The following is a 27407-nucleotide window of genomic DNA, read 5'->3' as shown; positions in this document are numbered from 1 at the left end:
GGGTAAAGGTTGTGTCTCTACATCTGACTGGGAACTTCTCAGGACAAGAATTGTGTCTATCCCTTCAGTGGTTAAAATGGTAAGAAGAATTAGGAAATATTTTTATTGTAAGGAATTTTATATATATATATGTATACACACATGTATTAGAAACATAGAATTTTAGGGCTAGAAAGGGACCTCAGATCATTTAGTCTAACGTTGTGGTTTTACCTGGAGAAGTTAAATGACTTGTCTTATGTCAATGCTATGTGACTCTCAGAGTTGAGGCTAGAATCTGCATTATCTGACTCTCATTTTGATGGTACTTTTACTCTACTTCCACTGCTTCTGAATAATCATAAGTGTAAGATCTAGAAAAGGACAAAGAAAATTCTTTTTGGTGTATAAACCCAAATGCATGTGATAACAAGTACTCAGTATGTACAAAATGAAAACCAGGACCCCAGTGCTAGGGTAACAACAGAGAGGAATGCCATCCAATGAATTGAATATGCTCTCTTTGGATATGAACTGGTCAGACCTCCTGATACCTCTTGGTGATTGTGATTGATTATTCCATTATAAAGTATTCCCAAAGGTGGAAACAACCCCACTCTCATCTCCTATATCTCTCCCTTATCAATTTTATTTTGATCTACTAGTCTAGGCTTTGGGAGAAGGCACCTTGTAAGCTGGGTCATACCCCAGTAAGTGACAGAGTGGCAATGTATTCTGTGCGTCCTCCCCCACCCCAACCTTCCCCACTGGCCCTTATCAAATCCTCACATGGGTTGTCTGTCACCTTAAGGATATTCTAAGTGACACTTTTGATCAGTGGCTGGGCCTGAAAACAGCTTCCATCTGCGACACCCTAATTCATTAACCCAGACTGACTATGATGGTTTGAAAGAAGACTTTGATTTACAAAGCTCTATGTAGACTTGGGTTTAAAGAACACTTTTATTCTCTCTCCAGAAGTCTTCAAAAGACTGAGCAAACAAAAGGTGGCTGATTGAGCCCTCCTAAGAGAGTTTTATTGAGAAGAACAGGAAAAGGAAAAAGCTGACATGCACAACGTTACCTAATTTTGTGTGTATGTGTTGCTGAGTATATAGGATGAAGTTGTTAGTTGAAGTATTCCTTTTTATCCAGGGATTGTGGGTTGGAAGTCAGATCCAGAGTCATCCCTCAACAAAATTGTGAACTATGTAAACTCACACCCACCTGAATCACTTTTCCCCACTCCTGCTTGCTTGCACTAATCCTACCCCATGTCTCAATTCCAAAGGGACTCTCACAAAGTAATTTCTAGTAAGTCAATGACTTAAAGTAGGATTCCTCTTGGGGAAATTTTCATTTTAATTAGGTACTCTTGAAGACAAAAAAAAATAAGACTTCATAATCTAAAGGAATGAATCTCTGATGGAGAAATTTCAGTATCATGGCAGAGTTGTTGGAAGGGGTATTTTTTTCCCCTTCTGCCAGATGTAGACCTGGCCACTTCCCCTTATTATTGGTCTACTTTACCTGCTTAAACTTTTGGCTATGATTAGCCCCTCGTGAAATGGAAAGGTGTGAGGAGTTAGACTAGTAACACACTGGAAAGAACACAATCTCTGGAGTCACAAGGATGTGGGTTCAAATACCTCTTTGGACATTTATTTCCTGTGTGATTGAGCAAGTCCCCTTAACTTCCCGGACCTCACTTTCCTCATCTGTGTAAGGCCCTTCAAGCTCTATAGTGATGATCTTACCTAACATAGAATGAGAAGGTTAGATTGCATTCCACTACTCTTTGAGGTAATACTGATATCTCCATGCCTGCTTCAACGGGGGAGCCAATTCACTTTCAGGTCTCTGACTTCTTTTTGGCCATAATCAGCATGTAAACCCGTAGGGCCACCTGTACACAAAAGGATGTACAGAACATGATTGATTTACCCTGGTTTACTAGTGCCAATCTTGTTCGCCTCTTAACACTCAGGCTGTGAACTCTATTTGCCTTTCTTCTGGACCTGTAGTAACTGCTTATTTATCTTCTTGCCTTAGCTTACCTCCCTGGTCTTCATCAGTTGTCTTCCTAGACCTGTCCTGCCAGCTAGATCTCTCTTCCTTAGCTGCTCCTTTGCCTGTTCTGTGGTTGCTCACCACACGTATTGTTAATCCTTTGTACTCGAAGATGACCTGTGGCATTACCAATGTTGGGGTCAAGATGCAATGTATTTGATTCTGGCTGATCTGTCTAATATAAGTTCAGAAGGCTTTACCACAGGTTGGGCACAAGTAATCCATTTGAACATTTGGGATGAAAATGTCTCTAGATTTGTGCATCTCACATCTCCTGTGTACTATTGTGATTTTACTTTGCTCATAGAGCAGAGGGATGAGAATGGGAGACAGAGTAGGCTCATAAATTGGGGTTGGGGCAAGATAATTACAAAAATGCTGAAATGGATCCTTGAATGGAAAAACAGCAAGGACCACGAGAGTACGTGCTCTCCCACCCGCCTCTAACTATTCGTGAAAGCACATCCAGGCTTGTAAAAGCACAGGATAGTTGTGTAAGACTATACACCCTATGCCCAGGTGAGGGCATAGGCTAATTGTACGTGTGTGTGTGTGTGTGTGTGTGTGTGTGTGTGTGTGTGTGTGTGTGTAGCAGAATACACCTTTCTAAGCTGTGCTCTTCACCACCTTGCAAGGTGAGCTTTAGGATCCCCTTGGGGAAACTGCCTGGTAGAGTTTCCTGAAGGTGGTGTAGGTGGGAGGAGAGGGAAGTGAACTGTTTCATCTGGCTTCATAAGAAACAATATACATCTGCAGCAGGTAGAGGAGACACAATTCTGACTTACTGGGAGGTTTGGGTTTCTGGAAGAGTCTCAGGAGATCCAGCATCTCATGGCTTGCCAAAGGAAGCCCTAGGCCTGGGTGTCTAGCTGGCATTCTAACATTCTGGCATTTGGCAAAACCCACCACAGAGGCACTCCTACTGGAGAGGTGATAAATGTGAATAACACCTGGGAGGCTAGAGGAGTGCCAGGGAAGGAGCCAGTCCAGAGTAGGGCAAAGTGTACGTAAACATAGTCAAACAATTTATATCAACCAGTCATTATCCCCAGTATCTCAAATTTTTAAAAAACTGCCAATCCATCTCAAATCTTTACCAGCCTCCACCCCTCCTCAAGATGCACAGTAATTGCATGTTACTTTCCACCCATACACAATGAAAGCATGTGCATTAATTGAAATCAGCATTCTTTACCAATTCTTTACCAGCCCAGTAGCTGTTTCACTAGGAAAGGAGCTATTTGTAAACCACCAGCTTTTTTTAAGAAACAAACATAATTTTAGATATTTCTCTGAGTACAGCCTGCATGGATTCAAGAACTACATAAGAAGACCCATGGAGGTCCCTTTCAGCGCCAGGACAATTTCATTTATTTTTTCCCTTTTATACTCAGAATCATATTCTGAGGTTCATGGAATCATCAATTCATTTATTCACTCATTTAAGAAGCATTTATTGAGTGTAAGGCTGTGCTGATGTGGTAACCAGATATTTTACAAGTGGTCCCTGCCTCAAAGAGTTTAGAATCTAGTGGGAGAGATAACATACAAATGGAGATGATAACATTAAAATGTGTCAAGTGGCCAAGAGTACCTTTCCTCTGTTGATTATTTCCAATTTATTCTTTATATAGCTTATTTGTACAGAGTTGTTTGCATGCTGTCTCCTCCATTAGACCGTGAGTTTTTTGAGAACAGGGATTCCCCAGGCTTAGCACAGTGCCTGGCACATAGTAGGCACTTAATAAATGTTTATTAGGCTGGCTGAAATAAAATTCCATTTAGGTCAGAAAGATCACTTCTGGCTGAGCTTAGCGAAGGTTTCATGGAAGAGGTGACTTTTTTTCTGAAGCTAAGCTTGCTAAGCTTGTAGCAGCAGGTGGCTAAATAGAGGCTAATGTCCCAGGCACAAGAAAACGGTGCATTTAGACATGCAGAATGATTAAAGCATAGAATAGTTCCAGGAAAGAATCAGTTTTGATGGAGAATATAGAACATAAAAATAAACAATACCTATAAGGTGGAAAGGTGGGCTGGTACCACCTTTTTGTGAAGGACCTTGATTGCAAAGCCAACAAGCTTGTATATTTTTTTTTAATTCAATAGGATAGGAATGACTTGGATGACTTGGACTTTTCTGGTTTTAGAGCTTTTCCTGGGTCACAAAATCCTCCAACAAGAGAAAGAGATAGTTTGAAGCACAATTCTCACGTGGAGTTAAGTTCAAGGAATGACCAGCCTTGCAGAAACAGAATCCTTCTGTGAATCTGGTAACTACTCAATTGCTCCATTTAGAATTGGAAAATAGTTTTTATCCCCCACCAATCTATTCTAGGAGCTGTTTGCAATCAGCAAGATAATTCCTTTGGAGTCAAGACGATGATGAACTTGGTAGGGAAGGGGAACAGAGAGAGTCTCTTTTGGAGGGAGGTGGAAGAAATCGAAACCCCGTCCTCTTCTCTAGTCACCACCTTGCAGGGAAGGAGAAAATGGGAAAGAAAGTGCGCCACGGGCACCCACTGAGGAATAGGAGACTGGAATGGAAGCCAGAGAAATAAAAACTGCCTTCTTGCCACCGCTCCTCCCTGCCCCCCACCCCAGCCTAGCTCCACTCCCGTGCTTGGGCCTCACTCCTCCCTCTTTGTGCTCTGCCGTTATTTCCCTCGTAGACAGTTAGCTGCAGCCTGTGTGTGCCCACGCTAGGTCTGGCAGCAGCCCAGGCACACACACACCCCGGGGACCACATTAGTGCCCTCCCCTCTCACGCTTAGCGGGAGGGATTGTTTGACTTGAGCGCCCAGCCACAGGGCAGGCTGTTTTCCCTCCCTGAGGCAAAGGCGACTGTTGTTTTTCCTCTAGCTCGCGGGGCGGGGGGGGAGCCCCCCTCCTTAATATACAATGCAGCTGTTAAAATATCTAGGGTCTGGCGGGGGCAGGCCGCATAGCTGGCTCCTTGTTCCACTGGCAGACGGCTGCCTTGGAGTGCTGTGGCCAGATTTTATTGCAGCCTTCCTTGGGCCGGGGCTGATTGTGAGTGTCAGAGTCAGTTACCTAATCCCTCTGTCCTTGCTGGAGCAGGGGAAATACCTCCAGCAAAAGCATAGCGCTATGTTTGGGACGTGTGTGTTGCTGAGGGAATCAAACTCCGTGGCAGTTATTAAACCCTAACAACACGAGCGAAGGCATAGTGGTGGGAGTGCTTGTGTATATTTTGAGAGGCAGACATATAAAGCTAGTTTGAGCAGAGCCAATCAATCCATAGTCAGTAAGTGCCTAGGATGTGCCAGGCTCTGTGCTAAGCACTAAGGGGACACATTGAAGAAAAAGAAAGCAGCCTCTGCCCTCAAGGAGTTTATAATCCAACTGGGAAAGGCAACACACAAAAGCTGACAAGCAGGAGGGTGGACCACTGTGGGATATTTGTGGAGTCAAAACCAAGCATATCTTGATGGAAAATGGAGTTATCTGGGAAGTTGTGAGCCCTCTACAAAGGAAAGCGAGTTGTACCTAATAAACCTGCAGTTTCATATGCAATCATCTTTCTCATCGTACTGTGTTATGGAAATGCTTGTTTTATGCCATAAATTAAAAATAAAATAAATAAAACATGAAAAAGAAAAAATAAAGGAAAGCTTTAGAAAGAATTTCTTGTTCTGCCCTCCAGCCCTTCAAAAAAAAGGGGAGAAGCTTCTAAGGGTTCTGAGAAGGTGTTGAATATCAAAGTTGGGTCCATCTGCACGATGATGAGCTTGTCCTGGGGGAGCCCTGATGGATAATGAAGAACACAGAGAATGCATTGGGGTTAGTTATATGAAGTTTGGTTGCAAGGCAAGATGGTACGAGATTATGGAAGGTCTTGAGTACTGCTAAAGAGAATATGAACATTACTCAGTAGGCAACAGAGCACAGCTGAAGATTTTTACCCCCAGCAGTGACACAACCATGTTTGTGCAAAGGGAAAATTACTCTGACAGTAACACAAAAAAACCGTTTTGAGAAGGAAGGAGTAATAATGGGCAGAAAGATCGGTTGGGAAGCTAATATGATTAGTCCAGGTACGGGTAATGAAAGCCTCTACTAGGGCAGTAGTTATGGAAATAGGGAGGGGGGATGGATGTGGGTAGATGTTGCAAGACTGGAGTCTGCAAGCTATGGTAACTGGATGTGATGGAGGTGAGGGAAGGGGAAGAGTCTTCAATACCATGCAGAAATTGTTTTTTCTCTTTTCATACATGACATCCTGCTAGGCTTAAGATGTTAAATTTATACTTTATGGGTCATGTTGAGCAGCAGGCAGAGCTGAGAGGTGGAGAAAGATTCATGGGGAGGAAGGTGGAAAGATTATTCTAATAGTTAACAGTTTGGCTCTGTGGAGCCTACCTCTCTTTCGATGGGTTTCATAGTGTAGGTGGTCCTGTCTGTTGCTCATATTTGTGTTAGTCATGTTTAGGAAGGGGGCTGCCTGTGTGATGTGATTAGAGGGTGCTGGGGTGACCCCTCTGCCCTGACATATGTCTCCTACTGGCCTGCTACTGATTCCTAAAATTTCCCTCTTTTAGAGATTATTCCTTAGGGTTAAGATGTTGATTGCATCTCTGTTAAAAGGCAAATTCTTGAGAGGTGGAACCTATCAAACTTTTATCAGTCAATGATCCTTTAAAATGAAATAATTTATCAGATCATTTCCTAGAGATAGCTCCCTGAGCTAGGTGGCAGACCTTCATAGTAGTCAGGGGAAGGAAAAAAAGACTCAGAGCGTAGCACTTTGCATAGGGAAGACTGGCCTAGGTAGCATGCCTTACATAGTACTGGGTAGCATGGACCATGTCCAGCCACCAGATTGGATTAAAAGGAGATTTAATCCCCAGTTTTACTGGGAACCAATCTTGACCAGAAGGATCATAGGATTTAGATCTGGAAAGGAATTTAGATATCATGAAGTCCAACATTCTCATTTATATTGACAGATTTGTGTGGATGGAGATGGAAAGACTGCTCTGAGGTCTGGTTGGAAATTTGACCACATGAAGATTGCCTCTTATTGGATGTGCCCTATAGAGTAGATGAGCCTGTCAGTCACTCAGCGATGTTGACACAGCAGGATGCTGGGTCAGGTCTGGAGTAGGGAGGTCATAGAGTTAGTAAGTAGTAAATCCAGAATCTGAACCGACATCTTTCAATTTGGGATCTGGAATTTACATCATTATACCATACTATCTCTAGACTGGGTCTGGCAGTATGAGTGCCCATAGATTCTCAATTGTTGTAAATACTGAATTCTCTCCTGAAGCGGTTGCATTATTAGAACTTGCACTGCATATTTCTATTGGGCTAGAGTCGATGACCATATTTTACAAAATTAGAACTTTGAACTGTGAAAGTTTGACCATGTGCAACCACTTCAGGAGATTCATTATTCTCACCAGTCAGGTTCTAGCTGGGATGGGCTGTGTCAGGGGGAGGAAGTGTGGTAGCACTGAACCCCAGAAATGACTAGGACCTGCTGTCTATGGGCTGGGACAGGAAGATTTTATTTAAGAGGAGACACTGGCGATGGTTGCTGGTTGAAGACTCTTTAAATGAGTAGATGATGGCTATAGAGAGAGACAAAGATAGAGACAGAGATCAAGAGCAGAGGCTGGGGGGGCAGCTAGGTGGCATAGTGGTTAGAGCACTGGCTCTGGAGTCAGGAGGACCTGAATTCAAATCCAGCCTCAGACACATAACACCCACTAGCTGTGTGACTCTGGCCAAGTCACTTAACCCCAATTACCTAAGCAAAAACAAAACAAAATAAAAAAACCCAAAGAACAAAAAAACCCAAACAAACAAACAAACAAAAACCTTCTGGGACTAGGATAGTGGTGTGGTCATAGTGATCAGGAGCTCCCAATTTTTTTTCCCTGGTCTCCAAGTTTGTGTTGTCGGCTAGGGAGAGACAGCTTGGAGGAGGAGGTTTGTGTTTGTCTCTTGGATTATCCGCGTGAGGCTGTGATTGTGTAGTTGAGTGTAGTTGAGTAGTTACACCACTGGGGGATCTGGGCAATAATGAGCTGTGTCCCAGATTCAGCCTAGAGTGGGATATCTTTTTGTGCTCTAAATCCCGTGTCTTACATATTGTGTCCCTAGGGTAATCAGAGCAGTGTAGAGTTGTAAAGAAAGGGGAAGAAAGAAAGGAGATTTTGCCCTCTGTTGGGTAGGGTCTTGGGGTGGCAACAGGCCAGTAAAGCAGAGAAGTCTGGCGGGCCACAGATCTGAGTAGCAAGGCATCAAAGCCAATGTGCTATTTAGCATAGTCTGGTTACTATTTAAGTCCAGTTGGGACTGTGGGTTTCAAATCTGGAGAAATCCAGTGCATGCAGGAAGGAGAAGGCAGGCAGACAGACAGTTCATTTCCAGTAAGACAAGCCTAGGAGTCCAGCATTGTCAAGGAAGAGCAGGCTGATGACAGAAAGTCCAAGCCGATAGAGTTGGAAGACATTCTAGGCATAGGGAACAAAAACATATACAGGGTGGGAAAATGTTGAGATAGGTAGGAGAGAGTTGGTAGCCCAGATTGGCTTGAGAGTAGAGTATGGAGAGAGGACGTTATGAGCCACGCCTTGAAAGGTAGGGTGACATTCAGTTCAACAAACATTTATTTATCAAGTATGTTGTAAGGCAATGTGTTAGCACTTTAAGGATACAAAGATGAAATAAGGCATGATTTCTGCCCTTGAGAATCTAATAGTATATTAGGAACAATAAAACATGTGCATCAGTCAGTAGGATATATGGAAGAATGGGCTATGAATAAAAGAGAGATCCACACAGAGTACTGGAGGAAAATTTTAGAAGGGATGGAATGCTTTCCACTGGGGATGAAGAAGGCCTCCTGGAAAAGTTGTCATCTCAACTAAGGCTGGAAGGAAGAGAAAAATTTCTATAGGCAGAAATGTGGTGAAACTCCACTCCTGGGATAGAGAATGGCTTGTGTGAACCTGCACAGGCTGAGTGAGGGAACAGCTAATAGCTAAATTTGGCTGGAATATAAATTGTAGGAGGGAGAATAGAGAGCAATAATGCTGAAAAGGTAAGTTGGACCCAGATTGTGGAGGGCCTTAAATATTAGACTAAAGAGTTTGAATTTTGTGCTCTAGACCTTTGGTTTCTGAAGTGTGGGTTGTGGCCTGACCCCAAGAGGTGTTTGATCAGTTTGAAAGTGGAAAGATGGGTCACACATATTCCATTCTCCTGCAGTAGCCAATTGTACGTTTGTCTACACAAATACTACCCTCTTCCCTTAGGGCATTTATAACCCAGATATCCTTAACAGCTGTGTCCTGTACCAGCCAGCCTTCCCACACTCTGGTCCTCATCTTAGTCTGTGGCTGCTGCAAAGCACAGCAAGCTGCAGTCTCTGCTCTCTGAGGCAGAGGCCAGCGAGTTAGATGCATCCCTCAACACGTACACGCTTTTAGTTTTTTTAGTGGGAAAAAGTGAGTAGCACAAAACGAGCACACATAGTTGGGTTACAATGTGCATCACAAATCTCATTCCACTGTCTTTCCAAAACTTTTGCAAAGCAGCCAAAACAATCCTTTGGGCAAAATGTGTATCTCTAAACATTGTCATTAATGAAAGAGATAAGAACATATCATGAATTGGGCACTCCACTAGAAAAAAAACCCTACAAAAGTAACAAATCAACTCCCCTCTCACCCCTAAATAAAAATAAAAATTCCAAAGATCAATAATATATAAACCTCCCCAATAAGCAAAAAAAAATCCTATTGAATTGGCAAATAAAAAAATAAAATTGGCAAAATAAAATAGAAGCCTTTTTGGGGGTAGGGAATTATAAAATAAACTATTAGCTAATTTGACCAAAAAAAAATCAGAACCAAATTAGCAAAGTAAAAAATGTAAAGTGTGAATTCACAACAAATGAAAAAATAGAGAAAATTATTAGAAATTGTTTTGCTTAGTTATATGCCAACAAAACTGATAAAGGTAATAGATGAATATTTACAAAAATATACCTCAGTTAACAGAACAATAAATAATTTAAATAATCCGGTCATAGGAAAAGACATTTTACAAGCCATTAAGATGTGTCTTTCAAAGGAAAAAAACAATCCAGGACCTGATGAGTTTACAAGTTAATTGTATCCAACATTTAAAGAGCATCTAACTCTAATATTAAATAGATTTATTACAAAAATAGGGAAAGACATTCTACTAAACTTCTTCTAGGTGACAGCAATGGCCCTAAATAGCCAAACCAGAGAGAAATAATTAAGTATAGGCCAACAACCTTAGTGAATTTCATATAAAACTACTGCAAAAGTGTTTTTTTTTTAAAAAACTGCAGTATTAGGGGGCAGCTAGGTGGCACAGTGGATAGAGCACCAGCCCTGAAGTCAGGAGGACCTGAGTTCAAATCCGCCTCAGAACCAAACACTTGACACTTACTAGCTGTGTGACCCTGGGCAAGTCACTTAACCCCAATTGCCTAAAAACAAAAACAAAAATCAAACCACAGTAACATAGCAACAATATTATACACTATTACCAGGCTGGGTTTAAACCAAGTATTTAGGGTTGGTTGAATAAGAGGAAAATTTTAGATGCCATATTGCTAATAAAAACCCATACAAATCATATAATTATGTGGATTGATAAAAAAAAATTCTTGGTGACATATACACTCATTCATGCTAAAAATTTCTTTTAAATATAAGGATAAACGAAACTTTGCTTAGTATGGTAGGTAGTACCTATTGAAAACCAAGAGGAATTATTACCTATGATAGAGAAATGCTGGAAGACTTTCTGATAACATTGGAGTAAAACGAGGATGTCTGTGTTACCGCTATTAGTTGCCTGCTGAAAATGCTTATGTTTGTTGAATTCTTAACTTTAAAAATAAAAAAATTAAAGTAACGAGGTCTTGAATTATGATAGTAGCAGCTAAGTGGAGAGGAAGAAATAAGGGCAAATGAGATAATGAAATGATGGTTGGAAATTTAAAAGTCAAAGGTAAAGGTTCAGGTCTGGGTGACTGGAAGGAAATCAACAGAAAAAGGAAAGATGGGGGGAAAGAACATATTTAGGAAAAAGACAATGACTTAATTTTAGACCATATTGGGTTCGAGGTGCATGTGGGACATCCAGGTGAAAATGACAGGCAGGAAGCTGGAGGGATGGGACTGGAGGTCAGGGGTTTAGATTGAGAAGTTATCAGTATAAAAAGGATGGTTGAGTATATGTGAACACTGTTGTCATCCAGTTGTTTCAGTTGTGTCTGGCTCTTTGTGACCCTCATTTGCGATTTTCTTGGCAAAGATACTGGAGTGGTTTGTCATTTCCTTTTCCAGGACATTTTACGTTTTTCCTTTTTGTTACATTTCCTTTACATTTTTGCCTTTCCCTTCTCCAGGACATTTTCCTGCGGTAAACAGGGTTAAGTGACTTGTAAGGGTCACACAGCTAGTAAGTGTCTGATGCCAGATTTGAACTCAGGAAGATGTCTTCCTAACTTCAGGCCTGGAACTCTAGATACTGCACCATCTAGCTGCCCTATGTGAACACTGAGGGAGAGTGAATAGGAGTAGCTGGAAAAACTGAAGACAGAGAAGAGAGTCTTTAGGGACATACAGGTTGTAGAGGATGATGGTTGTAGAACAACTTAATGTGGCTAAGGAATTTGAAGGTTTTTTTAGGGAATAGGAAATCATTAAATATTTTGAGCAGAAGGGTGAAATACCATGATCTGTGAATGAGGAAGGCTAGTCTTGCATAAGTGTAAAATAAAAGGCATATTTAAGGGGAGAAACCTGTTAGGACACTAGTGCAATTGAAAGAGATTGTCAAGGGACAGTGGAGAGAGAGAAGTCTAAGAAAGAATCTTGAACCTTAAAGCATTTGAAAGCAGGTGAAAAGCCAGCACATAAGGCAGAGACAGATGGGGTAGAGAGGGAAGAGGACGGCCAGGAGTATTGAGAGTGTGGTTTCTCAGAGGTCAAGGGAGGGAAGGATTCAGAAGGAGGGCATGGTTAACAATGTCACATATTGCAGAAAACTTAGAGAGTGTGAGGACTGCAAGGAAACCATTGACTTCAGTGAGTAGGAGGTTGATAGTTCAGTTTCAGTAGAGTGTGAGAGAAGGGAACCAAATTTTTTAATGCTTTGATGATGAGTAGGGGGTGAGGAAGTGGAGACATTGAGTGTAAGCCACTTTTTCAAGAATTGTAAAGGTGTAAAGAGATGGTCAGAATGTAGTTGCGTAGGGTAAAGGGAAGGCTTTTTTTAGAATTGAAGAGAGCTGAACAAACTTGTAAGCATCTGGGAAGGAGTCAGTGGGAGGGAGAGAAGGAATGATTGCTGGAATGAGTTCTTTCAAGAGGTAGGTGGCTGTAAGATCAAGGGCATAAGTGAAGGGATTAACCTAAGTAAGTAACTGGAAATGAATCTTGATGCTAAATTTTCTGAGTAGAGGAGAAGGACTATAGTCAGATGGCCTCAGTCTTCTCAGTGAATTAGAAGGCTGTAGGAAATTGACATTGGTGCTAAGTGTAGAGGTTAGGGGTGGGAATACATTTGGAGACTTGGGAGAAGAAACAAAAGTAGAGTCAATGAGAGTAGGCCAGGAGGATTGTAGAGCCAAGGGCTCAGCTGAAGTCATACATCATAAATTTATAGTGGGTGAAATTATTTCCATGCCATGATTTTCTTTCATGATGCTCAGCAATCTCATCTATTATTTGTCAACACATTCATTTTTGTATTTGTCATATCCTGCGATGAGACTGTAAGCTCCACCTGGGCAAGGACTGTATTTTATCTAGATTACGTCTTTCCGAGACCTTAGACCATATTTTGGCAGCCTCAGGAATAGGAGTAGAGAAATTGGATGATGATTATTTAAGGACTAGCAAATTGGGAACAAATAACTCTCTAGAGACCAAGAGATTCAAGCTCCAAGGATTCTGGGGAAGTGGCCAGCAATTTTGGGAAAGGATGGATGTACTGGGGAAAAAAGGAGGGTGCAGTCAAGTAGGGGAACTTGAATTCTTAGTGAAAGAAAATAACTGGATAGCTTGTACTACATTACATTTTGTTCCTAAGTGCTTTCAAACCCATTCTTTTCATAATATAACACAGCAAAGATAGATAAATCAGGTATATATCATACCTGTTTAGCAGGTAGGGAAACAGGCAAAGTGACTAATACTGAACAGTAAGCAAGTCAGTGGTGGAGTATGGAAGTGACCTCCATCCAGGCTCCCAACTCCCAGCGGGCTTTCCATCCTCCAACGTTGCCTCCAAAGTCATAAGGTTGTTGACTATAAGCTAGTGTGGAGGAGAAGGAGAGCCAGGGAACTTTTGGGAAGAGCTAGCAGAGCCCGTGCATGAGGGAATCAATTCAAATAGAAAGGTCCCAGGAGAAAGGAGAGTGGGGTGGCATGGGGGCATGAAGTGACACACATACTGTACACTACTATGGAAAATAGGCTAGGTGGCTTTTTCCTTGTCAGTTCTGAAGCCTAGCAAGACAGAATCAAGCTTGGAGCTTTTTTTTTGCCCCTTAATAGGCCATCCATACACACAGATATGCCACACACACCGTCATGCATATGCACAAAAACACACATACACATAAAACATTCAGTGTGTGTGTGTGTGTGTGTGTGTGTGTGTGTGTGTGTGTGTAAATAAGAAACAGGTAGAAGACTAAGTAATTTGTTCTCTGAGGCTTGTTTGTGGAGGGAAGAGAAGCCCCAGCTATCGGATGAAAGTCTTGGCAATTCTTTCTTGGAGAAACTTTCTTAGTGTGATGAACCTGCCGTAGCTCTTTTGTGATCTAAATTCACTGTGGACATGTGCTGCTGCTAAACCAATTCCTGACCTCAAGGGTGGTGGATAAAGGGACAGTTTGCGCAAGAAACAGGTTCTTGCACACTAGGTTTATAGATCTACAGCTAGAAGGCCATCAAGCCCAAGGTCCTAATTTTACAGATGAGGAAGCTGAAGCTAGTGGATAGATTAAGTGACTTATCAAAGGTCATACAGGTAGTTAGCATCAAAATCAGGATTTGAAGCCAGGTCCTCTGACTTTAGAGTGAGTGCAGAATGAGGGAGATGAGATTCAAAGTTATATGTGAATTCTTTGTTCTGTACGGTCCCTACTAAAGAAGATAGAACCTGTTTTTGATCCTAAATATTTTCCTAGCTATAGATGCATGTCATCATAAAATCCCAATCAGTTCAATTCAATTCAATAAACATTTATTAAGTATGCAAAGTACTACATTAGGAGGCTGAAATTTTGCTAAAATGCTCTCAAGTTGGTTTTGAAGCACATTTGAAGATCCCCTTTTCACAGATGAAGAAACAAAAGGTGAATCAGCTGACTCCAGGCGCAAAATAAGGAAACAAGACAAACATTCAGGTCATGAGCACTCAGACCTCAGCTCTAATTGTAACTATAATAAGGGTTATAATTATTGTTATAATATGTTGCATTTATAAAGTACTTTACATACCAAAAATTTTCACATTCAGCATTTCATTTGATTTTCTTTCATTTAAAAAAGTGTCTTAAACAAGCATTTGTTTTCTTTTCCTCCTACATTGCCTCCTCTTCCCCATCACTGGGGGAAAAAAGGGAAAAGAAAAAGGAAAAAACATCCTTCTAACAAATAATAATAGCTAACATTCATATGGAGTTTTAAGGTTTGCAGAGGGCTTTTAAAGATGTTATCTCATTTTATTATCCCCTTTTACAGAAAGTGAATCTGAGAGAAGTTATGACTTGCCCAGGGTTATACAATTAGGGTCTGAAGCAGAATTCAAACTCATGTCTTCTGACTTTGTGCTTATTGCATCACTGAGTGACCAAGTATGTGGCTGTATGTTTGTCCCCTCTATCCTGAGTCCATAGCTTCCTTTTTGGGAGGTAGGTACATATTTTATTATTAGCCCTCTGGAATTGTGTTTGGTCATTGTATGGATTAGAGCTCTTTCTGCTTTTGTTTTCCTAGCACTCTGTGACCTACATTTTTAGGCTAGACGTTGCCATTTTGAACTTTACAGATGAGGCACTATTCACTTGCCAGTATGGTGTATATTTTTGAGTGGAGGGGGTTCATTGTTGTTGTTCGGTCTTTTTCCATTGTGTCTTGACTCTCTGTGACTTCGTTTGGGATTTTTCTTGTTAGAGATACTGGAGTAGTTTGCCATTTCCTTCTCCAGTTCATTTTACAGATAAGGAAACTGAGGCAAGCAGGGTGCTTGCCTAGAGTCACACAGCTAGGTCAGATTTGAACTTAGGAAGATGAGCCTTCCAGACTTCGGGCCAGGCACTCTATCCGCTGAGTCAAGTAGCTGCTGGAGTCAGAGAACTTGAGTTCAAATCCAGTCTTTGATGTTTAGTGCCTGTGTGACTGTCCAAGTCACATGTGTTCTTAGCCTTGCATATAATTGGAGGAGGAGGGGAGGATATTGGAATAATTGAGTCATAGGACTTAGAGTCATAGAATTGGTGGATCACAGAAATGAAGTGATTGACCCAAGGGCACATTTAATAGCAGATTCAGGACCAGAATCCAGGCTTCTCAATTCCCAGGTCTACGATTTCCTCTATACCATATATTGGTAACTAACTTTAAGCTGATCTGATATATGAAAACTGGATTATACAACTAGATAGAACCATAGTCCTAGAGATGGAAGAGACCTTAAAGGCTATCTATGTCAACTCCTTTATTTTATACTTAAGGAAGATGAGACCAGAGAGAGGTCAAGTTACTTGCCTAGAAATTGAAGCCAGGCCTTCTGACTTCATATCCAGAACTTTTCAACCAGAGGTGGGGAACCTTCGGCCTCGAGGCCAAATTTCACAGAACAAATCCCATAAAACAAATTTTGTTCTGTGAAGTTTGGATTCAGTCAAAGGGCCACATTTGAAGACCTAGAGGGTCACATGTGACCTGCAGGCCGAAGGCTCCCCATCCCTGGTTTCGACTGTCAAATACAATTGAGTATTTGCTTTACAAATGGATTCTTCACCAAAGGATTTTCTTTAAATAAGTGTACCCCAACTGCATTCAAAGTAGGATTTGATTTACATTATATACTTTATACATAACTGTTCAGGGATTCAACCATGAACTTCACTTGCAAACAGATTGAGCATGTGTGTTTGTGTGTGATTATGCCCGAGTGTGTATATGAAATTGAGATATTGACAAAGACAGAGAGACAGAGACTGAAAGACAGAGAGGTGAAGGAGACACACAGAGAGAAAACAGAGACAGAGAGAGTGTAAGCATGTCAGTGGGCAAGGCAAGGCTGGAAAATAAGAGATGAAAGGACAGAAGGATGGACTGCCAATAACTGAATTCAGATGGGAAGCAGTGATATCTTATCTAAGAAGACACATTGAGCTGGTGGAATGGTGTGTTAATTCTTTGACTGTCTCATTAGATTACTTCAGAATAGTTGGGTGTCTGGGACTTTAAGTTCTATGATGATTCTTATCACACTTATTCTTTATTTCTTTCTTTTAACTGTCATTATAGAATTTTAGAGCTGGTTGGGGGACCTTAGAACTCCCTGAGCTAATCCAACCCTTCATTTGACAATAGTGGGTTTCTATGATACACCCAAGGTCATATAACTTAGGTCTTGTGACTCCTAGCCAGGGTAGGCTTTTTTTTTTTCCCCAGTGGCTTTTTTCTATTTCTCTTTCCTTGGTGACTTGTTGCCCTTCCTTTTTTTTCCCTTCTACTCCTGTTACTGTTCAGTGAAGGTGAGCTAGGCTTTCCCTAGTTTGTGAATTAAAAAAAAAAGTAAAGTGCTTTTTTGCAGTGTGGGGGAGGAGTTTGTTTACTTCTGTCACTTTCTTCTGATTAACAGCCCACATCCAAAATCTCTCTTCCTTTGAAGCTTATCTGCAGGACCTGTGAGAAATGAAAATGCAACAGACTCACACCTGGATCGCAATACAAGGAACTTGGGCTGCACAGTGTCCCCTGGGGGGAGCCAGCTTTAACATCAGAGGGCTGGATTGTACAGTGTCCCCTGAAGGGACCCAGACTTAATATGTCCCTTTCTCTCCTTCTCCAAATAGCTTCTTAATAGCCACAGAGAAATCCCTGTTTACTATGGGATAGAGGAATTCCAGTCAAGGAGCTTCAGCTAGTGAAAGTGGCCCTGAACCTCTTCCCTGTTTACCCAGAAATTGTGTTAATCCCCTTAATTCCTGCAATTTAAACTGTCTCACCCTCCAGTCACTTCTCACCTTTCTGGGATTTGGAAGAATTGTTGAATCAAAGGGAAGGGTAAGGAAGTGAGAAAGTGAGAGGTTTAGAGATCAGTCTGCATAGCAACTAGGGAAGATCCCTGAGAGGATCCCATAAGGTTGTTCGTGGTAATGGCTTTCAATAGCCACTGAATGAGCCACTGAGTTTAGCCCAGAGGCAGAGTCAAGTGCTTTAGTGTGGAGTTAAACTCAAATAAAAATGGATTTCTGTGGGCTGCCTATTGACTAAAACCACAAACTGACATTATCTAAGTGGTATCGTATTTTTATTTATTTTGTTAAATTTATTTATTTTGTTAAGCATTTCCCAATTACATTTTCATCTAGTTCTGGTTGTTCTGGCAGCTACCTGCTGCCCTGTGAACAGTGAGTTTTCCATCTTAGAGGCTGAAGGAGCCAACATTTTAGAGTCAAAGGAGATGGAGTGGAGAGAAGCTAAGTCACTTTCCTGAGGTCACACATCTAACAGTTGTAAGAGCTCTGATGTCCATTCTAATATCCTCTTTAGAGTACCGTATATCAAAAGGGAGCCTCAGAAGAAATCCATGCAATTATTCAAAATGTGTTTAACTTCCACTATGTATATAACACAAGGCAGAATTTTGTAGTGTAAAAATGGACTTTGAAGTCAGAGGACCCAGGTACAGATCCTGGATGTACTGCTTACTATTTGTGTCACCTTGGGCAAGTCACATCACTGTTCTGAAGGCAATAGGGAGCCATTGATGGTTTTTCAGCAGGTGACCGAAGTGACTGGAACTGTGAATTAGGTTTTTTTTCCCCCTATAGCAGCATATAGGATGGTTTGGAGGGCCTCGTTAGGTCTAGGGTCTAGCTGAGTCTAGATGGCTTGGGGGCTAGTTTGGAGGCTATTTGCAATAGTCTGAGGTAGTCCTGATGTTTTACCGTACTTTCATGTACTTGCTCATGGGGTTGGCTTGTAATTATTTTCTAATAATCAATTTATCAACAAGCATTTATAAGAGCCTACAAGTGTAAAGAATAAAATAATCTTTACTCATGAAGGGCTTACATACCAAAGGGAGTCACAAGTACATAAAAAATGTATATGGCATAAATATAAATTGAATAAATACAAAGTAGTGAGATACAAAGAAGGATTTAAAACTTGAAAGTATATTGTAGGCCATCTGGCCCAACTCCTTATTTTTACAGATAAAGAAACTGAGGCCAGAAATATATAGTCACATACCTATGGTATGATTGTACCTGATTGAAGTAAATTTTTCTATGCACAACTTTCCTCCAACTTAGTTTCCCCCAGTTCTAGAATTCCTAACTATGGCCCTGGTTTTAGTCCTACCTCTGTGAGCCTCAGTTTAATCATCTGTAAAATGACCATGTTGGGCTAGTTGGCCTCTAAGATATGTTCTTGAAATAAGTCAATCACAAAAAGCTTTTCTAAAGAGAGCTTTAGTTCGACTTTCCAAAACTATGGTTTCCAGAGCAAATAGCTCTTCTGTAAAATCTCCAGCAATGGTTAGATACAAAAGTATGAATGAGAGACAGACAGACAGACAGAGACAGACAGACAGAGACAGAGAGACTGACACAGGGAAAGACAGATGGAGAGAGACACATACACACATGGAGAGACACACAGAAGACAGAGACAGAGAGAGACCCAGAGAGATAGACAGAGATAGAGAGAGATAGAAGATAAAGAGTGAGGACAGACAGAGATAAAAGACAGAGGCAGAGGTTCCTGAAAGGTTAGCTTTGATCCTAGTCTAGGCCAAAGGAAACAAGAGAAACTCACTAAAGTTTCTCACTATGGTTTAAGCTTCACTGATTTGTTTAAATTTTCATTCTTTAGACAGGAAACTTTCAATGTTCATGGAGACAGGGTAAGTTAATGCAAAGACAAAAAAAAAATACAGCCACCAAAAGGAACCAAGAGGTCTATAATGTGTTTGGAAATCTGAAATATTTGGATATCTTTATAAGTCACATGAGTCTGATTTGCTATTTGCCCCAATTCCTTGTTTTACCCTCTACAATTAGTCTTAAAAAAGAGCTGAACCTATTGTGAATATTTGAAAACACTGCATTCTATTGGCTACCAGTGATTTCCAAATTTACTATCCCCATGGATGGGAGCAGAATGGTTATGTGTGTGATCTTTCTTGTCTCTCTCTCTCTCTCTCTCTCTCTCTCTCTCTCTCTCTCTCTCTCTCTGTCGTTGTCTCTCTCATCTCTGTCTCTCTGACTATAATTTAGCTTTCCTTAACATGTATACAATTCACAATAGTGGAAAAAAGCACTGGGGGGAGTCTTGAGCCTGGGTTTCCAGTTCTGGCCCTATCTCTATGTGGCTGGGGAACCTTAAATTCATTTCATCCTGCTTGGGCTCAATCTTCCAGCTCTAAAGTTCTGTGATTCTATGTCTTGGATCTGTAAAATTTCTCCCTTGGAATTAGAATCAATTTGTCCCACTAACTTTGCTTTTCCTGGTAATTGGGGTGAAGGGATTGCTTTGTAGGGAGAGGACATGGTTGAGGGAAGACCTCTTGACTGAAAGAGAACAGCTGTTTTCTTTCTCTCCCAAAGGAAAAAAAAAAACCCAGAGGAAATTGGCTTACATTTTGGTTAGATATAGGAAAGAATTTCCTGACCATTAAGGACTTTTTAACATTGGAATGAGTGCCTGTGGGAGGCTGGGATATCTCCTCATTTTTTTCTTTGGAGGTCCTTGGAAATTAAAAAAAAAAATAGTTCAACTGTTTCGATTGTTCTAGAATGGAGAAATGGACTACATGACTTCTTGAAGTACCTTCGACCCACGCAATACAATGACAAGACTTTTGGGTAGTGTCTGTAACCTTGCCATAATGTAACAACAATAATAATAAATCAATATATATAGTAATCCTCATCTCAGTAACTGAGACTAGCTACAAATATGTTCCTCAAATAACTGAAGGAACTTGTAAGAGAAGGAACCCTAGGCTGGGAGGTAAGGGACCTGGGTTCTAGTCCTGGCCCTGCTATCAATCAATTTTGTGACCTTGGGCAAGACACTCATTGGTTTGTAGACTTATGGGATGAAAGGAATTGTAATGTTCAAATAAGCCAATCCTTCTATTTCACAGACAGGGAAACTGCCAGGGGTGGGGAACTTGCGGCCCTCTTATTGGAATTTGTTCTGTAAAACTTGGATTCAGTCAAAATGATCTAGAAGGCCACACTTGGCCTTAAGTTCGAAGGTTCCCCACCCCAGGTAAGAGGCTAGTGTCTTGTCCAGAATCATGGAGCCAGCAAGTGGCAGATCCCAAAAGGAATCCAGTAGTCTAGAAAAAAAGCATTAGCTTTTGAGGTAGATGACCTGGTTTCAGAATCCAGATCTGCCACTTACCAGCTGTGTGACTATGGGCAGTAGAGCAATCCATTTATCAATAAGCATTTAGTAAAGACTCACTAATTGCTTGGCACAGTGCTAGGGATTTGGGATTCAAAGAAAAATTTCAGCCTCTCTGGGTCTCGGTTCTCTCATTTTAAAATTGAGGATATCGGGGCACCTAGGTGGCACAGTGGATAGAGCACTGGCCCCGGAGTCAGGAGGACTTGAGTTCAGATCTGACCTCAGACACATAACACTCACCAGCTGTGACTCTGGGCAAGTCACTTAACCCCAATTGCCTCACCAAAAAAATAAATAAAATGAAATTGAGGATATTGGGCTAGATCAGTGGTTCTCAGAGTATAATCTGGGGATTCTCCCCCTCCCCACACCCTTTCAGGGAAAAGCCTGAGAGGTCAAAACTTTTCATAGTAGTACAAAGATGCTTTAATTTCTAAAATGGTGAGTATCGATAGACATAACTCACGTAAGTTAAAGTTCTCTGCGGAGTCCTCATTTTTTTTTGTTTGTTTTTTTAGTGAGGCAGTCAGGGTTAAGTGACTTGCTCAGGGTCACACAGTTAGTAAGTGTCAAGTGTCTGAGGCCGGATGTGAACTCAGGTCCTCCTGACTCCAAGGCCAGAGCTCTATCCACTGCGCTGCCTAGCTGCCCCGAGTCCTCATTTTTAAAACAGTGTAAAGAGATCCTGAGACCAAAAATTTTGAGAACTTCTGATCTAGATACCTAAGGTCCCTTCTACCTCTAAACCTATGACTTTCTGACTCCTAAGTCCAGTCTGCCATGCTGACTTCACAATCTATATAGGCCTCAGCTTCTTCATCTGTGAAATGAAGGGATTGGTCTCTATGAGCCCTAACATCCATCTTATGGTATGTGCCACAGACTCAGGAATTTGGTGGCTGGGTCCAGCTAAAAATGATGGTCATGTCTAACCAGTGTTCCTGGGGTTGTTGTTCAAGACCAGATGGATCTGGGAAGTAATGGTAATTGTAATTAATTAAAGCCATTGTCCCAGTAACAACAGAATGAAATTGGTTACTTTAGAAACAGTGAGGCTGTAAATCTGGGTCAGGGTTTCATGGCTGGGGTTTTGGTGGCAGTGTTGCTAATCACTATTTTTTTTTCCCTTTAGTCTTGACACGGAGGAATATGAGTGTCTAAGATGGAAACTTCCACCTCAGCCACTGCTGCTGAGAAGAAAGAAGCCAAAAGTGCAATTCTGGAGGGGAATGGTTTTACCAACACAGGAAAGAAAGCCTCTCCCTTAACCGTGGCGGCCGCGGCGGCAGCGGCAGCAGCAGCAACTGCCCAAGGAGGTACTTTATCCTTTGCACACTTTGAGAGCAGCAGGGGTGTTTTTCATTAGCCTGTTAGAATTTAATTAGAATGGTGGCAGATGTCATCAGGCCAGCATGCTGATTTTATTGAAGGAAAGAGAGGAGGAGGGCTCTGTTCTGGTGGATTCCCAAGGACGCTGACTGACAGTCTGAGAATTTTTCCCCCTCACAGGAGGCCATCTGTGATCTAAGAGATTTGGGCTGTCCCAAACTCCCGGTGGGGCTCTGGGATGTCAGAAGAAGGTTGGGAGGGTGGAGGCCTGGGTGTGACACTCAGACTGAGTTCAATTTGCTCATGAGATGTTTTTAGGGAGATCTATATTTCTGCGCTTGCTGGCCACCCCTTGACTGTTTTGGAAAGTAATTGTCTCCTGGTTCTTCAGGCTGTAATGAAAGGGTCAGGTATGGGATTGGATATCTTTAGGTGAATTTCAGGCCAAGCTAATTATAACAGAAGGACTATAAGAACCGCAGCCTCTTACTTTACTGCCTAAAAGAGAAATACTCTATGGTTTCCACTTGTCGGTGCCAATATCCCTTTGGGAAAGTTTGGCGGCATTTAGAGACCTCCCCTTCTTTCTGGGTAGTCCATCTGGAAGCCACAAAACTATTTCTGTTCTGTCAGGAATGGAAAGACCTAGATTGCTTCCACTCTCCCATTCATTTAGTCATGCCGAGACAGGAGAGATACCTCAAGAAGAATGCTTTAAAATGACCAGATTTAGGCTGTACACTTTAAAGTGAAGCAGTCCTAGCCAAGTACTCCCTTCCCTCATCCATCCTCTCCCCCCACTTCCTGACACTTTGCTTGGGGAACAGTAAAGTTAAAGTTGGCTGGGACTTATGTGTAGGGAAAGCTCCCAGAGGCTCTCAGTTACAATAGTTTTGTTGTTGGAATACACACACATACACACACACACACACACGCGTACACATACGTACATACACATGTACATATATATGCATACACATACCCACAAACATAATACACACATATGTTAGAATGAGCAGGAGAAAAGAGGCTACTACAGTGATAGAAAGTCAGCCTCGGAGTCAGGAAGACCTGAGTTCAAGTCCTGCCACAGACTTATACTATCTTTATGACCCTGAGTAAGCCATTTAACCTCTTGGTGCACCTGGCAGCTCTCTGACTGTAGGTTGTAGAGCAGATACCATTCTGCATTGATAAAGGAAATTTCCTTACCGGGTGTTTCCCTATGTCACTAGCATCACAGGTCCAGTTCCTGTTCTTCCAAAATAAAGGGGAGAAAGGGGGCTGGGATAAATGTTTGATGCCAATAAGGTAGTAAGTGATAGCCATCATTGACTCAAGAATAGGGAGTGTAAGTTAAAATTTCTAAACCAGAGAGAAAAACTTCTCAAAGGTTTCTCTCAAAATAATTGACCCAGGGTCAGCTAGGTGGTGCAGTGGACAGAGCACCAGCCGTGGAGTCAGAAGGACCTGAGTTCAAATCCGACCTCAGACACTTAACACTTACTAGCTGTGTGACCTTGGGCAAGTCACTTAACCTCATTGCCTAGCCAACAAAAACAAAACAAACCAAAAAAAATTGCCCCCTTTGCCTGAAAAGCCCTTTCATGCATCATAGTATGGGGACTCTCAAAACTTGTGTCTTCATGTCTTACATATTCTTGTGACCTGGATCAGGTTAATTTAGATTACACAAGGTAAGAGCTACAGATAATATAGGCCTCCTATATTTATGGAGTTCTCCAGAAATTCAGTAAAGGCAACGAGAAGTTGGTATTTTCCTTTGTTGGTATGACATCATCCCTTGGTGGTCCTTGCTTATGTCCACCTCTGGATTTGGGTGTTCCTGACAAGGTTGAGTCCCCTTTTAAGTGGCAGGTCAAATTACATGTGAGACCTTTGGGCTGGATTGAGGTTAACCAAGGAAAAAACTTTGGGGGGAAGCATCTTTGGTACCAGATACTATATTGTAGCCATAGCTGTTTGGAATGGAAAGCAGAAAATATATAGAAGGAGTTCATTGAGAGTCAAACCATGGATGAGGAGAAAGATTTGTTTCCCTTCCTTTCTGGAAATCCATTTGATGCTTTTGTATCTTGGCTGACAATGGCTCAAAAAATGGTTATACACTGGAATACTTATACATACAAAAAAAATTTACTGAGTGCTTATTATGTACCAGGGACTATATGGTCCTGGCCCTGAGGAAGTTGTAGTCTAGTAAGAAACCATATACACATACACATACACATATATATTCATGTGCATATACACACGTAAACACATACAAATACCTATACCTTTGCATTTGCATCTATATCTACGTCGATATATGTGTGGCTAGATAGGGATGTGTATGTACATGTAGCTGCGAGAAGGTGGTATGTTGTTAGAAGTGTCATTTCAGTTGTATAAAATGCTGATTAGAAATCAGAGGAGGGAAGTGTCTCTTTTGTAGGTTTCTAGGAGTGATTCAGAAAGACTTGAGAGCAACATTGTTCTCAGTGACTTGGAAGAGGGTGTAGAAGGTAAACTTCTCAAATCTGGAGAAGATATGAAACTGATAGGGCTAGCTAAGATGTTGGATGTCAGAGAGGTTCCAAAAAGATCATGGAATACTGTGTATAGTTGGGTGAGATGAAATTTAACAGGGAGAAACAAAATTCTATGGTGAACTTACATTCAATAAATTAGTTTAACATAGCTACATAATTATTAGTAGGAAAAGGTCTAGGGACTTTTGTGGACTGGGCTGCAAGTTCAAGTTAGAGCCAACGATGTCACTGTAGCAGCCAAGCAAGACAATGGAATACTAGCCAGCTCTGAGAGGGGCATTAGTGTCCAGAACAAAGGAAGTAATAATCTCACTGTATTCTGCCCTGGACAGATTACATTTTATCGAGGCTATAGACAAGCTGGAGTGTATCCAGAAGAGGACAACCAAGAAGGTGAGAGCACTTGAGAACATGGCATCTGATGATTAATTGAAGGAAATGTGAATGTTTAGCTTAAAGAAGAGTAGACTTAAGGAGTGGAGTGGGGATATTATGTCTGCCTTCAAGAATTAGAAGGTTTGTTATGGGGAAGAGGGATTAGGTTTATTCTGCTTGGCCCTGCTTGGGTGAGAACTGAGGGCAGGAAGGGGAAGTTGAAAAGAAGCAGAATTGAATATCATGTTAGGAAAATTTTCCTAACAATGAAAGTTGACCTAAAATGGAATGGGCTGAGCTATCTTGGAATGTGGGGGGTTCTCCCTTCCTGGTGATCTTCAAGGAGAGGTTGGATGTTTTAAGGAGGATTCCAGTTTGGGGATGCATTGCGTTAGATGGCCTTTGAGGTTTCTGCTCACTCTGTAATGCTGTGATTCCCAAGAGGTAGTGCTTGAGTAGATTATGAAAGAAGAATAAGATTTTGATATGCAGAAACAGGGCAAGAAGTGTATTATAGGTGGATGAGACCTCTCATGCAAAGGCAGAGAAGTGGAGAGATGCCAGGTTTGTTTGAGAAATAGTGAGTAGATGAGTTTGGTTGGAGCACAGATTTCAGACATTTTAGAACAAGGTACAGTAATTACCCCCCCTATCTGTAAGAGTGTGGGTGATGCTTGCCTGGAGGCAAAGACTTGGACCAGTCAATTTGCACGATTTCGATGTTAACCTTTTAGTGTCCCTTTGGTCCAATTTTTTCTATGATTTGCAAACCTTCTGGTTTCTGCGTTGTAACATAGTTGATTCCTTCAAAATCTATGACATTGTCTCCCACATTTGCATCAAGCTGTCTGATTTAGAATGAATGATTTACAAGCTTAACATTTCTTGTCTTATTACCAATGAAGTTTAGAAGTTGGAAAGGAAGTGTTTGAAGATGTCAAGAGAGGTGTGATGAAAGTATTATGTAATGGGATGTAAAGAGCAAATCCTATGACTCAGGCAGGAGAGATGTGTTAATAAACGACTTTAAAGTACCCAGAGGTATGGTAGACCCCAGATCTGGGGTAGACCTTTCACGTAGGCAGCTTTCTACAGGATGGCATGGTTTAAAGGAACACTGGACCAGGGTCTCCTTCCCCCATATACTTCCCCCACTGCCTGTCATTAAGCCTGACCTTCCACCATTCCTTCCTTCAGCACCAGAAGACTTTTTACCTTTCTAGATTCCCCTATTAAACTGAAGATTCCCTCTGGGTTGGGTTGATTTTACCAGAGATGAGTTGATAGTGTGATCGTTTGGGTGAGAGTTGGGTGTATTGAAAAGGTGACCACGTAGCTAATTCATTCTGGTGGGCAGGGCTGGAATGCCCAGACAAAATGAGATTGATCTAATTAATGTAAAGAGGGAGACCAGATGACTTGGGGGAGCGGTGTTCTCTATGGTGGGCTCTCATTACAGTCATCGATTCTGCCATTATTAACTCAAAAGAACAAATGATCCTCAGATCCTTAGCCAGGCATTATTTTCTTACATATAGGTTTTAGCTTTGTAATACAAAGTCTAAGCAATTATGTTCTTTTAAAATATGGTAAGATATGTTCTCTCAAATAGAGTGGCTCTTAAAATAAAGTAACACTTTCTTGCATTTGTTTGCACTTTTGAAAATGGCTTCACATTTATGATTTCATTACAGCCCCACAATGTCACTGTGAAGTACATAGAACAGTCTATTTGGCAGATGCAAATGAGGAAATTGCGATCTGGTGACTGAGGTTAAGTGACTTGCCTGAGTTCTTATAGCCAATCAGGTAGTGGCTGCACTAAGAGTAGAACCTAATTCTTCCAAGACTTGGCTTTTCCCACCTGATCATTACTGTTCCCAGCATACTTGAAAGTACCAAACATACCAAAATTCATTTTCCCTGGCAGTGAAAATAAATACTAAAAGAATAAAGTATTAGTGTGAGTAGAACTAAAAACACACATGTACATGCACGCACACACACACACACACACACACACACATTCTAAAGTTAGGTTTAAGTGTCTGCTAAAAGCAACTCATGAGAGGAAAGCTGGGCAAAGCCATCCATGGTAAGTACTTCCCCAGGCCTCCTTAGCTGCTGGTCCAACACTCTGGATTCCATAAATCCTTAAAAACACATTTTGGCCCAAGGATCTTTCCCCCTTTAATTTTAAAAACTGTGTAATTTTAAAGGCAATTTGATTCAGATGTTTCTCATTCGTTCATATAGAAACCATCCAAATGTTGTCGTGCTTTCCTCCTGAAAAAGGGTCTCTTCTTGCCAAAGAGATTTTGGAAACTCTTTTTTTATTGAATTCTGTGTCCCTCATCTGGGAAAGGGAGACTTACCAATTCCAAACTCCCAGGGTTAGGGATGATTTAAA

General features: G+C 41.4%; 1 protein-coding gene across 2 annotated transcripts in view; it reads left to right on the top strand.

The window, feature by feature from the left end:
- GLI2 (GLI family zinc finger 2) overlaps nucleotides 1-27407 on the top strand; it is a 401830-nt gene that overhangs the window by 80849 nt on the left and 293574 nt on the right. For both annotated transcript variants that reach the window (XM_020963138.2, XM_020963136.2), the window contains exon 2: nucleotides 21871-22054. In XM_020963138.2, coding sequence (XP_020818797.1) covers nucleotides 21901-22054 — 154 coding nt within the window. In that variant the 5' untranslated portion in view covers nucleotides 21871-21900. The remainder of the gene's footprint in view (nucleotides 1-21870; nucleotides 22055-27407) is intronic.

The sequence above is a fragment of the Phascolarctos cinereus genome, unplaced genomic scaffold, assembly GCF_003287225.1.
Source record: "Phascolarctos cinereus isolate Bilbo 61053 unplaced genomic scaffold, phaCin_HiC Scaffold_726;HRSCAF=1367, whole genome shotgun sequence".
Taxonomy (NCBI): domain Eukaryota; kingdom Metazoa; phylum Chordata; class Mammalia; order Diprotodontia; family Phascolarctidae; genus Phascolarctos; species Phascolarctos cinereus.
The sequence above is the reverse complement of the archived record's forward strand: the minus strand, read 5'-3'. Positions and strand labels throughout refer to the sequence as shown.